The sequence below is a fragment of the Diachasma alloeum genome, unplaced genomic scaffold, assembly GCF_001412515.2.
Source record: "Diachasma alloeum isolate Michigan unplaced genomic scaffold, Dall2.0 Dall_scaffold_00549, whole genome shotgun sequence".
NCBI lineage: Eukaryota > Metazoa > Arthropoda > Insecta > Hymenoptera > Braconidae > Diachasma > Diachasma alloeum.
In genome coordinates this window covers 81980-98797 of record NW_021680681.1, presented here as the reverse complement: position 1 = coordinate 98797, position 16818 = coordinate 81980, and the positions used below count along the sequence as shown (strand labels likewise).

General features: G+C 42.6%; 1 protein-coding gene and 1 long non-coding RNA gene across 4 annotated transcripts in view; one reads left to right on the top strand and one right to left on the bottom strand.

Annotated features, from left to right (window-relative positions):
• LOC107043157 (transmembrane channel-like protein 7) overlaps positions 1-16818 on the top strand; it is a 57268-nt gene that overhangs the window by 26173 nt on the left and 14277 nt on the right. For 2 of the 3 annotated variants that reach the window (XM_015264498.1, XM_029126468.1), the window contains 2 exons: positions 3776-4200; positions 5963-6829. In XM_015264498.1, coding sequence (XP_015119984.1) covers positions 6652-6829 — 178 coding nt within the window. In that variant the 5' untranslated portion in view covers positions 3776-4200; positions 5963-6651. Of the gene's footprint in view, positions 1-3775; positions 4201-5962; positions 6830-6850; positions 6910-16818 lie in introns of those variants that run through there. The other variant, XM_015264499.1, reaches the window with a different exon arrangement.
• On the bottom strand, positions 4678-5415 carry LOC107043159. Its single transcript, XR_001461209.2, has 2 exons — positions 5243-5415; positions 4678-4803 (listed from the first exon to the last, which is right to left on the bottom strand). It is a non-coding gene; the product is annotated as an uncharacterized LOC107043159 (long non-coding RNA).

Here is a 16818-nt window from a genome sequence, read left to right as displayed (position 1 = left end):
CCGAAATGCCCATCCCTGGTCTCAGGCATAGCAAGGCGTACGGCCCCACTCTAGGCTTACCCCCACTACCGATCCTTACATGTTTCGTGTCGCCTCGGATTTTCTTCACTCACGCGCGGCTCCCCTACGCTTGACTAGCCCCCCACTTACTGACTAACCCGTTCCCCTCAAAACTTTTCACTTTTCGTGTCGCGCTGAAATTTTTCGTACCCTCCCTAAAGAAGTTTCACTTCAAAAATTCGTCTTTCCACGTTTATTGTGTTTTCAGATATCATTTCCCCCTTTTTAGCTCCAGAAAATGACAATCCTATTAGCCACGCTACAGCCACGCACGTACCGTAGCTCCTGGATCACCAGGGTATCACTTTTTGGTAGTTCATTCAGAGGAACCAATTGCACATGCTCAAAGTGAATTCGTTCTTTGGCCAGCGAAAATTGTGATGTTTTACCTGCACGTTAATCTACAGGGCCTAAGCGTTCAGCTACTATGACATTCACCTTATTTATATCAATTGCTTGAGCCACGATTAAACCCGTTTGTATAGATTTTTTTGGAGTGATCGTTAAAAACTAAATTTTTGGAAAAGAATCATTTTTTTCAACTCTTTATGGGAAATTGAATAACGTGTGTGCGTATAGGGGGGGAAGAGGGAGAGACAAGCAATCTTCCGATTGCACTACTTTAGAATGGCATAATCGAAGACTTTTGATGAAACTTCTTTGTGGATGTTGCGACCGTAATCTCCACCATTTCTTTTTCCCTGTAACCCTCCTTCCATTCTTCACAAGCTCCGCCTGAACTCAGCGGTTTTTGAATTCTCTCCTACGATTGGCGCTGAAACCACTAATGGCCTCCAGGCACTGCGCCTGCGCGTCAGCTGTCAATACTTGAACTCACGATGGGGGCACCAGAGTGCAGAGGGTGGTCACCACCGATCAAATTTCACACTATAAAATTCAGCCGCAATAGCGCTTTCTCTGAGAAATTCTATTGAATTTCGATTTAAATAAGAATTTTTCTGAAGTTCTATAGAATTCTATTGGAAAATTCTACTTGTTTTTTGTGCCATTTCTATAGAAGAATATGCAACTTTACCGTGTCATTTGGTTGACAGATATTTTACAGAAAAAAGTCGAAAGATTTTCATTCTATAGAAATTCATGAGCGTGAATTTTCAAATTTTTTTCCGTTGTATTTTTTTTCCTCATAATAAAATTCTGAACAATAAAAAAAAATAGAAAATTGATGCCCAAAAATTCTTATAGAAAAAATCTCAACAGAAATTATATGAAAAAAAAACATCTATAGACATTTATCTATTGACAAATATGTATTTAAAAACGCATGGGGGATGAGCATAAATTTTGATAGAATTGATACAAAACAAGACGAATATTTAAAAAAAAGTCAAATCGGTTGCGTCGTTTTAAAGTTATTGCATATGATAGATTTTCAGAAAAAGTCGAATATCTCCGGAACTACTGTTGCGATTGAGCCCATCTTCAATACCAACCGTTGTTATCATGAGAGGAAGATTCTGTCGAAATTTTGAGTTGATATCTCCATTTTTACGAGGGCTAGAGCGCGTACATGGATTTTAATGAAAAAACAGAAAAGCGGAAATATCTCGAAAACTTTGTAGGGATGGATATATATGTTTTGATTGATCTAGATGGAGGCCATCAAGACGAATATTTTGAAAAAAAAAGTCGAATCGGTCCACTAGTTTTGAAGATATACGCGAAAAACGATTCAAATACAAATCGTTTTTTCTCAAAAACTATTGGACCGATCGAGCTGAAATTATGCACAGAGTTAGTCCTCAGTAAGTCCTATAATCTGACAAAATTTCAGATTTTTTGGAAATACTTTAGTTACCTTATTACTCAAATTTCTAAAAATTGACCACCGGGAAGGCGGCAGTGTACGTGTTCACATGCAGACATGGTCGTCAAACTTCGTATTTTTCCGTTTCAGACCATTCTACATAATTTCGAAGCAAAATTGGAGAATCGAAAAATCGAACGATTGCAAAGCTTCCATTCGGAAGCAAAAACAGGATGTACTGAATCGATTGACACAAAATTTTATACGTGAATGTGGGCCAATTCTGCAAACTAGTAGCCAGAATCTCAGATGTTTAGTCCATGTTTAACGCGTATTGTAGAGCCCACATTGGATTTTAATTTAAATCAAGGTGTTTATGCAAAAAACTGAAAAACCGCAGTATCTCGAAAACTTTGTATGAACGGTTATACGTATTTTGAGTGATCGAGATAGAAAAAATCGAGACGAATATTTTGGAAAGAAAAAAATTGAATCGGGTCAATGGTTGATGAGATATTAAGGAAAAACGAAATTCAGATAAATTACTATATCTCAGGAACTACTCATCCGATTTAGCTCAAACACAATACCAAGCTGTAGGATTACAATAGCTAGAATCCTACCAAATTTCAACTTCCTATCTTGATTTTTTCTCGAGCTAGCGTGCGTACAAGGTTTTTACGCAAAAAACAGAAAAACCGCAGTATTTCGAAAACTTAGTATGAACGGGTATATATATTTTGAGTGATTGAGATAGAAAAAATCAAGACAAATATTTTGAAAAAAAAAAAATTCGATCGGGGGAATAGTTTTCGAGATATTAAGGAAAAACAAAATTTCGATAAATGACTATATCTCAGAAACTACTGGACCGATTGACTTCAAATTGCGCTCAAAAATTGCGCATTGATAGTACCTATTTTGATGCAAAATTGAAGATTTTTATGGATGAATTTCACGGCATTAATGTTATTTTTTCTAAAAAATAATGGACGAAAACTCAATCTGTCACACACAGACGTACAGACATTTTTTCTAAACATCATTTCTTTACGTTTTATAACATTCTACATCATTTTCAGGCAAATGTAGAATATATGGAAATCGATCAAATACAATGCTTCCATTCGGAATCAAAAACAAATAGAATTTTTCAACAAAATTCTAATAGAACTTCAATGTAATTCGTATAGAGTTCCGATAGAAATTCAATAGAATTTCTAAGGGAGAGCGCTAGACTTTTCTACTAAATTTTTCCATACGTATGGCATTCTATTGCCTACAATTGTAATGAAACACACATGAAAAACTTTAGTAGAAAAACCTAGCTCATTCGCTAGACAATTCTATTGTATTTCTATAGGACATGTTCGATAGAAAATATTCTATAGAAAAAGTCAATAGAATTCGATTTTTTTATACAACTTATTCTATTGAAATATTTTCCATGGAATTTCTTCGGCTCAAATTTTCTAAGTTTTTTTGTTTGATTTTCTTGAAAGGAAGAAAAGAAAAGTTGAATGAAAAAAACTTCAATTAAGAAAATTCGAGAAAATTCAATAGAAAATATTTCAATAGAATAAGTTGTATAGAAAAATCGAATTCTATTGAATTTTTCTATCCGATATTTTCTCTTGAACATTTTAATAGAAACGGCCAAAAAGTAATGGAATTTCTACAAAAAACACATAGAATTGTCTAACGAAATCGCTAAGTTTTTCTATTAAATTTTGTCATACGTGACGCGAGGACAGAGATCTATGGGTTGATTTTTTTTGCATTTAGAATTGGCCCATCTGCACAAAGCGATTGTGGGCGAATTTTTGCCTGGCCCTGGTTAATCATTGCTTCTATGTTATTTTGTTGTTGAAAACGTTTTCAGGAATCCACTAACGATAGAATATGTCATAAGAGTAATTGACGTTTGTTATCTTCTGTTTCTTTTAGGCAAACAGGGAAGCTGGAAGAGATAGATGGACACATCGTAGACATCAATACCCAGATGGCTATTCAAAAGGAAAAAATCATTGAAATCTGGAACGGAGGAAAAGAGATTGAAAACAAAGCACAAAAATTGTGGCTGAGATGGATACTCGCCAACGTCCAGTCTAAACAAAATAACAAAAAATGATGATGAAAAAAAATAACATTTAGAAATAATGCAGGATTAAAAACGATTGAGTATAATGTCACGACATTTTTTGAAACTGTATGTGCTGTTGGCAATTGGGTAGGAGTGGGTCATGTCAGGGAGTCCATAGGGGAGTTCCTGATCCAAAAAGAAGCTGGTGATGTCTCTTGGAGCATTCGTTCTCGAGCTAATCAGTGAAACCGAATCTTGGACAGAAAGGTGATTTCGTGGGATTTTTGAGGTAATCCTGGGGCAAAACGGGTTCATAAAGGGTGGGTGGGATTAGAAATTTTCCTGGCTTCATTATGAATTCTGATTTGACGTTCTCACTATTGAAGTTCTTGAAAGGATCTAAATTCTATGGACATTTTGGGGAATCGAATTAAACTTCTTGCCATTTTTTTTAGAATTCTGGGGTCAAGGGGTGGGGGTTGATCATGTCAGGGAGTCCATACGGGAGTTCCTGATCCAGACAGAAGCTGGTGATGTGTCGGGGCATTCTTTATCGAGATAATCAGTGAAACCGAATCTTGGACAGAAATGTGATTTTGTGGTTTTTTGGGGGAATCCTGTGGCCAAACGAGTTCATAAAGGGTGGGTGGGGTTGGAGATTTTCCTAGCTTCATTATGAATTCTGATTTGAGGTTTTGACTATTGTAGTTCTCGAGATAATCGAAATTCTACGGCCATTCTGGGGAATTGAATTAAACACTTGAAATTTCCAGAAAATTTTCTTTAATTTTTTTCTGACCCACCTAGCCCAGATCATTCATTTTGGTAGTTCATTCAATTTACCCCTGAATTTCGTGAAAATGCTTAGTCTGTCAGATGTTTCGCCCGATATCTGCAATAAAAATTTGCAAAGATCAACATCTTTCTCTGCAAATGGTAGAAACTTGCGGAATTCATTTAATTACAGATAAAAGCCTTTGTCAGTTACTTTACACTCTAATAAAAATAAACAAACTATTCAATAGCCAAAGTGGTTTGGGAAATACTATAAAAAGAAAATAGAAAGTGTTTCTGATAGAATCTGGCTGAATTAAAAGTTTCAAATATTATTATTCTTTTATTCTCATATTCAATCAATAAAAAAAATTGAGAAAAGTTTTCTAAACAAATTTTGCCAGCAGATTTTGTTTCTACTAAAATGATTTTAGGAATTGATGTGAAAAGACCTCTTATGTAGTTGATAAAATATTCATGAAAAATCTTTCTCTTTTCACTTTCCCCTTTAAAATCAGTCGTTACTAAAATAATTGAAGACTTGCCAAGTCGAATACCTTGTTTTTCTCTTAGCTATAAGCACCATGAATGTGAATATCATAAATATATTCAGGTGAATTATTCAATTCTTTCTCGGATCCAATGGCTTCAGATTATTTATTTTGTTTGTTGATTCAATTCACTAGAGCATCTGATCGAAAGTGTCAATTTCTTCTCGATGTTTCGCCCCCATATCTGCAATGAAAATTGACAAGAATTGATATTTTAAGAATTCTGCTTAAAAAAAACGTTATCACTTACTTTACATTCAAATCAAATAAACAAACCCTTTAACAAAAAAAAAAATCGTTCAGAAAATTTCATGAATAGCAAATAGAATTTGTTTGCGATAGTCTGTCTGGATCAAAAGTTTCAAATATTATTATCCTTTTATTTTCATATTGCATCCATAACAAAATTGAGAAAAGTTTTCATTCAACAATGATATTGTCAATAGATTATAGAATGCGCAATTTTCGGAGTTTATGTCAAGAGACTTCTGTGTAGTTGAGAAAATCTATGGCAATCTGTCTTTTGACAATTTCCCTCTCCAGAATAACTCATTCTCAAAATGATTAAATATTTACCCAGATAAAGAAAATACAAAATACTCCAATACTTGCCAACTCATCAGCACCGTCAGTGACAATTAAATACATATATTTTTCTAAATTATGCAATTTTTTTCCTAAACCCACTGTGCTCCGGATATTTACTTTGTTTTTGTTATTGTGGAGGTTTCAGTCGCCGTGCCGGCATTGAAAATCCGTCCAAATTCCCCCACTCTATCCAATCACTGGAGCACGAACTAAAACCATCGAGGTACGAACCGCTCGTTCGTTTCGGTCCCTATACTCCATGCATCCCCAATCACTAGCCAACTTCACGGACTGGCGGAACTTAATTTGACGACTGTACATCCTGTTACATTCAGGCTCTGTCTCTGGCCATGGACAATACTGCCGATCTTCAGTGAACAACCCAACTAACTCTGAAACCACCATCGGTAAAGAAGATTCAATTTTCTTCTCCCCTCCACAATCGCCATTTTCCTGTCTCTGACGTTCAATTCGATAATTTCAATTTTTTTCCAACTCGAAAAAAAACAATCGATGAATCAACCATTGGTAATGACTGACGCGTGTGCAACTCGAAAACAATAAATGAGTAAACAAATATAAGTGTTATTGAGCTTGGACGGCGACAATGACAGATTACTGCGAAGGAATAATCGAGTGTTATTCCAGTGGTGGTTGATAAGGCGGCTAGTACGGAGAAATGGGGCCACGGAACTTCAAGACTTGGCCTGAAAAAGCTTGGAAATAAGTCAAGATATTTTTAGCATTTGTGGCTTATTGAGGTTCAACTGGGGTGGAATTGTGTTTTGAGGCTTTGCGACAGTCACAAATTATTTACTGAGAAAAATATGTCGGGTGGTGAGAGAAAGAAACGTGGAAGTGATAAGGGACATGGCTGGGAAGAAGCTGGTGCGGAATTTTATCAGGAACGTTATCCCGCTGCTACCGAGGCGGATTTGCAGCAGGTGTTGCAGAGAGATCCCTCGCACATTGCCACGCTCCTTCCTAGCAAAAAATCACGTGTTGGTGAGGAATAATATCTGTGAATCCCGGAAAAAATAGACCAAGGGAAAGAAAAAATAGAACAAGGGAAATTTTCAAGTTCGGTGAGTTTTAGCACGTTTTGGGCGTATGGGCTATTTTTTCCTGGTCTATTTTTTCCGCCTACCAATTTCTGTCAACCTTGTTTACGAAAAATATAAACAGGGGGGATGTTGTGAAAATTGAAGAAATCGATCGGCAGTTTTTTTTGTCATCACATTGATAGAAAATTATTTCTGAATTTTCAAGTAAAAAATGTTTTTCAAGTAAAAAATGAAATTTCCATAATGTTGGTATGGACAAGTTATTAACATGGCTCATTAGATCACCACTTATTTATTTGTATTATTATGCAGGCAAATTCAAGAATTATATTTGATTAATTGTGGAATTATTCCGGCGACTAGTGATGTTTGAGAAAAATATCAAAACATGTTTTTTTTCAGGAAATTGTATGGACTGCAAGAAACTCTTTTGATATTTTTCTATGATTCTTTTAACTACGAAGATATGTGTCGAATAGCTTTCACTGAATTCCAGGAATCATCTTTCTCTTTTTACAGTTTGCGACAGATTTAATTCCTTGATTCTTTTTTCTGTCTCATTCACAGGGAAAGAAAGTTTCTGGCTTTCAGACCTATATTAACTTAGTTTCAGAAAAAAAAATCGGAAATCAATATTAAAAACTTATTTATTTCAAGTGAGAAAAATGCTGAAATATTAAACCATTGCGCTTTTGAATTGAAAACTCTTTGGTTCTTAAATGGACATCATTTCAAAGAATTGAAATTCCGGAATAATCTAATATTAGTTCAACATTAATTTGAGTCAAGGTGTCAGGTAGATTAATTTAAAAAAAGAAAAAATCATTCATTAAAGAACGATTATTTTCTTATATTGCGAATCCACATATTTTCGATACAAGAACCCCAACATTCTGATTTTATGAACCCAACAGTTCTGGATTCTAGAGCCAAAACTTTCTCAAAATAAGAGGAAATGTGTCTCAATAGAATGGCACTAGATTCAGGTAGAATTGCTTTTTAACTTCCCGATCTATCGGGTAGTTATAGTAATGACCCCGGAAATCGAATGTGGAATTTTCATGATTTGTCCACGTTTCTTGACGTTTAGAATCATTTTCAACGAATTTTGAAGACACGTGTGAGTGTGTGTGTTTTTTTAAGAGGTTTGGGGGAAATCTTCAAAAGATTCTGGTAAAGTGATATTAAAAACCAGATCTGAGATTTGTACTCAGTAAAACTCCCTTTTCTCCTCTTTTCTACTAACCCCATATCCCCGTGGAACCGCCGGCAGGCATTACGTCAACGGGGGGACATCAGCTGTTGCTCTCCCTCTGTTCAAAACGCTGGGCCGTACGTCCTCCTACCTCACTCAGATGTTAGCGGAGAGGGGGGAGGTTCCGGTAGCTCTTCCTTCTATGCAGCGTTATTTCGACGGTGTTCTTCCTCACGGAGCTCCTTCATGACCTTCGCCGCGAAGTTACTCGTTGCGTCCCAGGCTGCCTGTGATGACAGCATTGCTTCCACCAGGTTCTCAGGCAGGATCGTTCCACCAAGTGCAGACTCCCGCTCCGAGCGGCTCGTTCTGAAACGTGAACATACAAAAAACACATTCTCTGCGTCTTCCTCAATACCCGGGTACGTCGGGCAATCCGGGAAATCCTCATGTTTGAAATTATGAAGATACCCTCGGAAACACCCATGTCCTGAAAGCAGCTGTGTTAAGTAGTAGTTTATCTCACCATGTTCACGGTTTACCCAAGCACTTGCGGGATCAGGCGATACGTCCATCTCCCTTTCGGAGAGGTGCCCCATTGGGACTGCCATCTATCCATGCTCTTACGTCTCGCCTCTGCCTTAAGCTCGGTTGGGCTCAGTGAGGTCCATCCTTTTTGCCGGCACAGGAATCTTCGTTCCTCTGCTTGTAGTTTAATCGGCATCATTCCGGCTATGACACACGCGGCATCATCGGATACAGTGCGAAATGCGCTGGCGACTCTAAGGGCACTTAGTCTGTGAACAGCTGCCACTTTGCGTCGGATCTCCTGGACTTGGAGCGCATCCGCCCAAATGGCAATGCCGTAGGTGAGTACTGACATAATCACCGACGACAGTAACGCTCGTCTTCTCTGCTTGGGGCCTTCAATGTTGTGCATGAGGCGTGATAAGGCAGCTCGAACTCCAGATGCTTTGGTAGTCAGATGTTCCACCTGCTGTTTGAAATTGAGCCGGGCATCAATCATCACCCCCAAATACGGGATGTACGGCTGAGATGTGAGTTCATAGTCCCCGACTTGCAGCGTGATTGTCTCTAAGACCTTTCTGCTCGTGATCAACACGGTCTCGGTTTTATGCTCAGCCAGGCTCAGCTCAACTGAGTCCAACGGCGAACCGCACCGAAAGTTCCTTCGAAGGCAAGTTTGATGTCCTCCACGTGTTTTCCCCACGATCACCACGGCCATATCGTCCGCAAAAGCTACGAGACTCACATCAGGTGGTAGTGTCAGCTTCAGCAGACCATCGTACATGATGTTAGACAGGAGAGGACCCAGCACCGAGCCCTGAGGCACCCCTCCAGTGACTCTGTACTCTTTGGGGCCACATTCCGTGGCGTACGTGAGAACCCTCCCGGTGAAATAATCGTCTACTATCCTCCGAAGGTACTCAGGCACACTGAAACTCTCGAGGGCCTCCATAATGCAGTCCCATCTGGCTGAGTTGAAGGCATTCCTGATGTCCAATGTTGCCACTAAGCAGTATTTCTTCATGCCCCTGTACCATCTTTTCCCTGAAACCGCTTCTCTAGCTGTATCAACAACCAGATTGATTTCTTCAAGGGTGGATCGGCTTCTCCGAAAGCCGTACTGGTTGTTGGCGAGCAATGGTTCAACTACTGCTTCTATTCTCCTGTGAACGATGCGCTCGAGTATCTTACCAGCTGTATCGAGCATGCAGAGGGGACGGTAGGATGAAGGTTCGTCTGGTGGTTTTTTCCCTTTCGGGAGTAGCACCAGCATCTGCTGTTTCTACTTTGCAGGGAAGGCGCCCTCACCGAGACACTCATTGTACACGTCCAGGAATAGGCCCAGCAATGCATGGATAGCGGCTTTCAGCGCAATGTTGGGAATCCCATCAAGCCCGGGGGCCTTTGTGTTCCCGACCCTAGCGCACGCCTCCATCAGCTCATCCTCAGTAATTGGTGAAATCAAGTATTTTCCTCGTCTGTCGGCACGCTGAAATTTTGGTTGTTGTGGGAAAAGCACCGTGACGATCTTCTCCAAGAGCTCCGGGCACGTTGGCGATGGTTGGCATGGGTTGGCTTTTGAGCCGCGTCATCACCACCTTGTACGGTTTGCCCCACGGATCGCCTTCCACTTCAGCAGTCAGCTCATTCCAGGAATGTGCTTTGCTGCGCTTGATAGCCTTGTTGAGCTTATGGCGCGCCTTCTTATACCTCATCTCCAGTTCAGCAAAGTTTGGTTTCTTCCGGCGGCGATGAGATGATCTTCTTGCTGCATTACATTCCTTACGCAGATTCGCGATGGTATCATTCCACCAATATACTGGTAGCCGGCGATTGATACCTCGCTTCCTAGGCATGGTGGCGTCGCACGCTTCCGAGAGTCTCCTCATGATGATCTTTGCCTTCTCAGTAGCATTATTGCCAGATTGGGATATCGTCCATGGTCACTAAATAGAGGTTAGGATCGAAGTAGCTCACTTTCCAGCCTACTGCATTGGTCTTCTTCGGTGCGCGTCCGCGTCTCTGGTGGGTGAAAACCTCCCAGAGTATCGCACGGTGGTCGCTACCTGTGTATATTCCGGTTACCTCCCACGAGCAGTTTCCTCTTGCAAGGCTGCTGCTCACGAGGGTAAGATCCACGATTAAGCTCGCGTTTCCTCTCATGAAGGTCGGTTCCTGATCTCGGTTGAGCAAGACCAAGCGCAGCAAGTGCAGCGATTACATGACCTTAAGTACGGCTTGTCCTTTGGGCTTTGTCTACTTATTTCCCCAGTCGACTGCCCAGGCGTTGAAGTCCCCGGCGATTGCCACGGGAAAGTGCTCCTTCACATCCTCGGTCAGCCTATCCAAGAAGTCGGTGAAGTCATCGATCGAAAGGCTCGGCGGGGCGTAGCAGCTGTAGACATATATGCCATAAACCTTCACCCTCACAAAGCCATACTCATTGCTACTGGTGGTGCTCTGGAAAGATCGATTCCCACAAGCCCAGATGACAGCCTTCTTACTGGTATCAGTAACCCAGGATTGGGTGCCAAGATGTCTATATGGCTGTGAGATGCAGACCAGATCAACCTTCCGCTCCCGCACCGTCTGCATGAGCAGATCGTGTGCGGCCTCACAGTGGTTGAGGTTGAGCTGTAGTACTCTCATTTCCGTCCGCTGGTAAGCTTCTGGAGCGCCTCCTTATATGCTGGGCATCTGCTGCTACCAGCAATATGGGCACAGTTCTCAACGCCCCCTTTTTCGATACACAGGGCACATCGGGGCTCCTTCCTACATTCTGCGATCTTGTGGCCAGCATCAGCACATCTGACACACAGTTTCGATCTATCGACTTCGCTCTTGCATTGAGTGGCGAGATGGCCGTAGCGCCAGCACTTGAAGCACTTTATCGGCCTGTTCGTAGCGCTAATGCGGCAGTTGACCCAACCTATCCGGATCTTGCCTTTCTCTTCCAACTGCGAGGCCACGTCTGTGGTGACTTTGATGATCGCTCTCTGCGTTCCTCCATAGGCCTTTCGGAGAGACTTGATGGTGCTCATGGAAATGTTTCAATTTACACCATCTTGCTTCTGGATAGCTTCCCAGATTTCCTCTTTCGTGGTGATCTCGCCCAAGTCTTTTCTTTCCATTTCCACTTCTGGAATCTTGCTCACTACCTCTGCATCATCCTTGGATCATCCACCGTAAAGTATTACTTCGCGAGGGAGGTCTCAGCTGTTAACTCTTCCGTTTTTTCATCTGATGCACGTTCTCCATCTCGCTAAGATGTTCTGCGTGATTTGAAGGTTCCAATAAGATTTCTCACCTATACTGCAGCATTGCGCTTTCGTTCCTCGTTTCTGAGCTCCTTCATGACCTTGGCCGCAAAGTTACACGTCGTATCCCAGGCTGCCTTTGATGACAGCATTGCGTCCACCAGACTTTCAGGTTTGACCTCTCTTTCTAGGTCGGATTCCCACGTACTTCGCATCTCATTGAAGCGGGGGCATCTAAAGAATACATGGTCTGCATCTTCGGCCACTCCTGTGCAAAATAGGCATTCCGCGGAATCTTCATGTTTGGATTTGTGAAGATATGCCCGAAACATCCGTGTCCTGAAAGCATTTGTGTCAGGTAATAATTGACCTCTCCATCTTTTCGACTTACCCAGACGGCCACCTGTGGGATCAGGCGATGAGTCCATCTGCCCTTGGTAGAGACGTCCCACTTTCGCTGCCATCGTTGTAAGCTCCTACGCCTCTCGTCTGCGCTGAGCTCTGCTGCGCTTTGTGTTTCTGACTTCTTGCGTCGATATAGAGACCTTCGCTCTTCCGCCAATACCTCAATAGGTAACATACCGGAAATGACGCACACTGCATCCTCGGACACCGTGCGGTATGAACTCGCTACTCGCAGAGCACTCAGTCGATACACTGATGCTACCTTTCGCCGTGATTCTTGCAGATGTAGCGCATCAGCCCAGATGGAAATGCCATAGGTGAGCACTGTACGCGACGATCGATGAAAGCAGCGCTTGTCTTTTTTGCTTAAGACCATCGATATTAAGCATGTGGCGCGATACAGTAGATCTCCACTGCACCCGCCTTGGCACCCACGTGCTCGGTTTGCTGCTTAAAATTGAGTCGAGCATCGATCATTACCCCCAGGTATCATATGTACGGCTGGGAGGTAATTTCACAGGACCCGACCTGCAGCGATATTGTTTCTATTTCCTTTCTGCTGGTGATCAGCACCGCCTCTGTCTTGTGTTCCGCCAGCTTCAGGCCCACTGTGTCCATCCAACAGCGGATCGTTTCGAAGGTCATGTCGAAAGTGTAATTAATCTGCTCCATGAATTTGCCCACAATGGCTACGGCCACGTCATCTGCAAATGCCACGAGTTTAGTTTCCCGCGACAATCCCAGTTTCAGCAGCCCGTCATACATGATATTCCACAATAGGGGACCTAATACTGAGCCTTGAGTACTCCTCCGGTTACTCTGTACTCCTCAGGACCACTCTCCGTGTCGTGCTTGAGGACTCTTCCAGTGAAGCAGCTGTTTACCATTCTCCGCAAGTATCCCGGTACATTGAAATTCTCAAGAGCCTCCATGATACGGTCTCACCTGGCCGAGTTGAAAGCATTCTTGATATCTAGTGTCGCTACTAGGCAATACTTCTTCGTGCCATTTAGCCATCTCTTTCCTGAGGTCGGTGAACTAGTATTAGTTTGCAACCACGAACTGTCCAATGCTGCCAAGTATCGCTCAGAGTCATTGAATAAACCATTCAATGGACCCTTCGTAGTCACCAAGAAGAATTCCAGAAACTTCTACGAAGTTTCTGCTTTAGCGGGTCGTAATCCAAAAGGCACCTCAATAGTAGACATGAAGCCCTATAAGGAAGCCGGGGACGACCTACCGACCGAAGAGTCGAAAGATGAGTTACTCCAGGAGATTTCAACTTGAAGTGTAAAAGTGTAGGTTTCGCGTCGAAACCTCTCCTAAGGAGGGAGATGTGTAACGAGATTTTCTCGTTACGGTAAACTGTTTTACCAACACGAAAACCCATGAGTCAAGAATGATTAGAGTGAGGGACAGAGGAGAGCGACATCTAACGTCAGCTGAAGAAGCTGAGCGAGAGATGAGAGTGACATCGAACGGCGGTTCAAGAGAACTGCGCGTGAGGTGAATAGACCAATCAAATAATGCCAAGAGGTGTGGTTTGGGTGAAACCATGCTTCTGAACATTATAGAGAGGCTGTCGATACCTTGTCGCCTTATCTAGAAACTCGCCCAACTGTGTTGGGGGGAAACGGGCCAACGTACTGGCGTTCCAACTGGGCGATTCTAGAGGCGCTATCGACTTAGACTAAGGACTNTTTACCAACACGAAAACCCATGAGTCAAGAATGATTAGAGTGAGGGACAGAGGAGAGCGACATCTAACGTCAGCTGAAGAAGCTGAGCGAGAGATGAGAGTGACATCGAACGGCGGTTCAAGAGAACTGCGCGTGAGGTGAATAGACCAATCAAATAATGCCAAGAGGTGTGGTTTGGGTGAAACCATGCTTCTGAACATTATAGAGAGGCTGTCGATACCTTGTCGCCTTATCTAGAAACTCGCCCAACTGTGTTGGGGGGAAACGGGCCAACGTACTGGCGTTCCAACTGGGCGATTCTAGAGGCGCTATCGACTTAGACTAAGGACTAACGGCTAGGTGAGAGGACTAGCGCCCCCTCGATTGCCGTCGAGCTGATTGGTGGTGGTGGGGTAACGGATGACCCATCACCGCTGAGATGTTCAGGCTAGGGGGAGAAGGCCCTAGGAGATTTCGAGACAGTCGGTGACAGGCACTGGAGTCGAGCGGATGAAAATCGTCCGGTCCTCGACGACGGTCGTAAGTGGCATTAATCCATTATGGATTATGGGGGTCCGTTGTGAGAACAAGATCCGGAACAGCGAGAGAAGTCCCACGCTTCGGCGTCCCAAACAGAATGATCGGGTTACTTTGAGAACGTGGTGTGTTCTAATTCCATGTCCTCAGGGATCCATCACGTCGGACAAAAGAAGTGGTGTTGGCGTGGATCCGTGGGCCGGGAGTTAGGCCGACTCCTGGAGGCCCAATGGCACGTGCCTCGTGCGATGATAGTGCTTTTACCGAGCATTGAGGTTGAGGTGGGGTAAGCACAGGTGGGTGAGAATAAGTCTCTCAGTGTTTGGCGCTCCGAGGAGTGAGAAGGATTCGCAGGTAATGGTCGACTTCTCCAGAGTTGAGCCACTCTGGAGAGGAAAGGAATACGTCAGAGGAATGGAAACATCCTCGGTGAAAGGTACATGGAGGAATGGCTCCTGGAAGATACGCTTTATCGAGGTCTCTCGGCTGAAAAGACGAAGATCGATCGAGTAAATTACTCCTAGTATGGTGGACCTCGCCCACTCTACCGTTTTACGCTGATGCTGGCTCGGCATTGTTAGTCCCGCCACGAAAAGTCCTCAGGGTAGACGAGTTATCCTCTGAGGTCGGTTTACCATTGGATTTTCCGTAAAAATCCAGCTGGCGCCCGACATAATTGAGCGATAGAGAAAATGCCAAAATAGTTTGGGATGTTTGCTGGTCAAGAACGGGCGAAAATCCCTTACACACTTTAATGGCCTCTCCACTCTTCTCACTCGGCAATTGACTCAGCCTGTTTTAATCTTCCCTTCCTCCGCCAGGATCTTCTTCGCTGTCGTAGCTGTGAGTCTCACTGAGGCAGTCTGGGTACCTCCATAAGCTTTACGAAGGGACTTTATCGCTTCCGCTTGGGTCTCGTGTTCCACCCCAGCTGCTACTTTTAGGGCTTCGATGACGTCCTCCTTCAATGTGGTGTTTCATCAAGATCTTTGATCTCGAGATCTTCTTGTGGCCCCTTACTGAGCACCTCAGCCTCATCTCCAAGGAGACTGACGATGGCCGTACGCAGCTTAGGTGCTCCGTCAGTCGTCTTTCTGCTAAGGATGATCAGCATATCCCCGGTTGCAGTATGGCGGATCTTATCGACACAACCGACAGCGTCCTCTGAGGGAACACCCTTCTTCACCCGACGAAGTATATCGGAGTACTTCTCCTTGTCCTTGGGGCGTATAATCAGCGCATCAGGACGCATCGCTGATTTCCGAGTAGCCCTCTCCTGTTTCTTTTTTTCTTCATCTTTTTGGGAGGCAACTGTAGATGGAGCTGTCCGGCCTGCCTCTTTTTCTCCTTCTTGTTCTTCACCTGCGTCCATTCAGGCTTAGCAGGTGGATCGAAAGTTGCCACCGTCTGCGGGGCTGCCTTGCTGGTCAGATCCTGTTGCTTCAGCTTCTTCAAAGTTTGAGCTTCTGCCGCAGGTGAGCCTTTCGAGCGCTTTCTCCACAATGTTTTGCGGATATCTCGGGCCGACTGCATGGTATTCGGATCCTCCAAATCCGAGTCCTTTGCCGTCATTTCGGAGTCCGTCCGTAATCGCAACGTGTGTGGTGTATGTGTGTGTGTATGTAAACAAAATTTTGCCCGACGATTACTCTTGAACGAATGATACGATTCAATTTTTTTTTGCAATCGATGCATCTTTGTGTAACTCAGAACTGATTAGTTCATGAAGACGATCGTCTTAGCGGTTCTTCAGTTATTCGCAAAAAACATGTGAAAAAATGCCAAAAATGACGTTTTTTCACTTACTAGGCAGGATGCGCGCTTTGCGCGCGCTAGCTAGGTTGCATGTACCTGATACTTGTATTACATTTTCAATTTTCATTTTTCTTGCCCTTCGACTGATCGACAACTGACCGATTACTATTTCTAAAATGTTATTAAACCAAAATACATATTTTGTATTAATATATACCAAATATGTTGTTGTGCTTTCTATTTTCAATTCAAATTGGTTGGATTGAATTAAATGAGGTTATTTTAATCAGGTAAGTAATGCACCTAAATTTCTATTTCTCTTATTTCAAATTATTTTTGTTACGTTTTTTCTTTTTTTTTTCAAAGACCATTTCCTGCCTAAAATTTTGAATTGTCTTCTTGTTTAGAGAGTGTGAGTGGCTTCACCGTATTAGTGCGTCATAAATAATAAGTGCATTATTTTCGCGTGTGTTATTATTTTTTTGTTCATCTCTACAGTTACATATGAAATGAATTTATCTTCAAGATATATTTTATCATATATATATTATATTGTATATATATATTATATTGT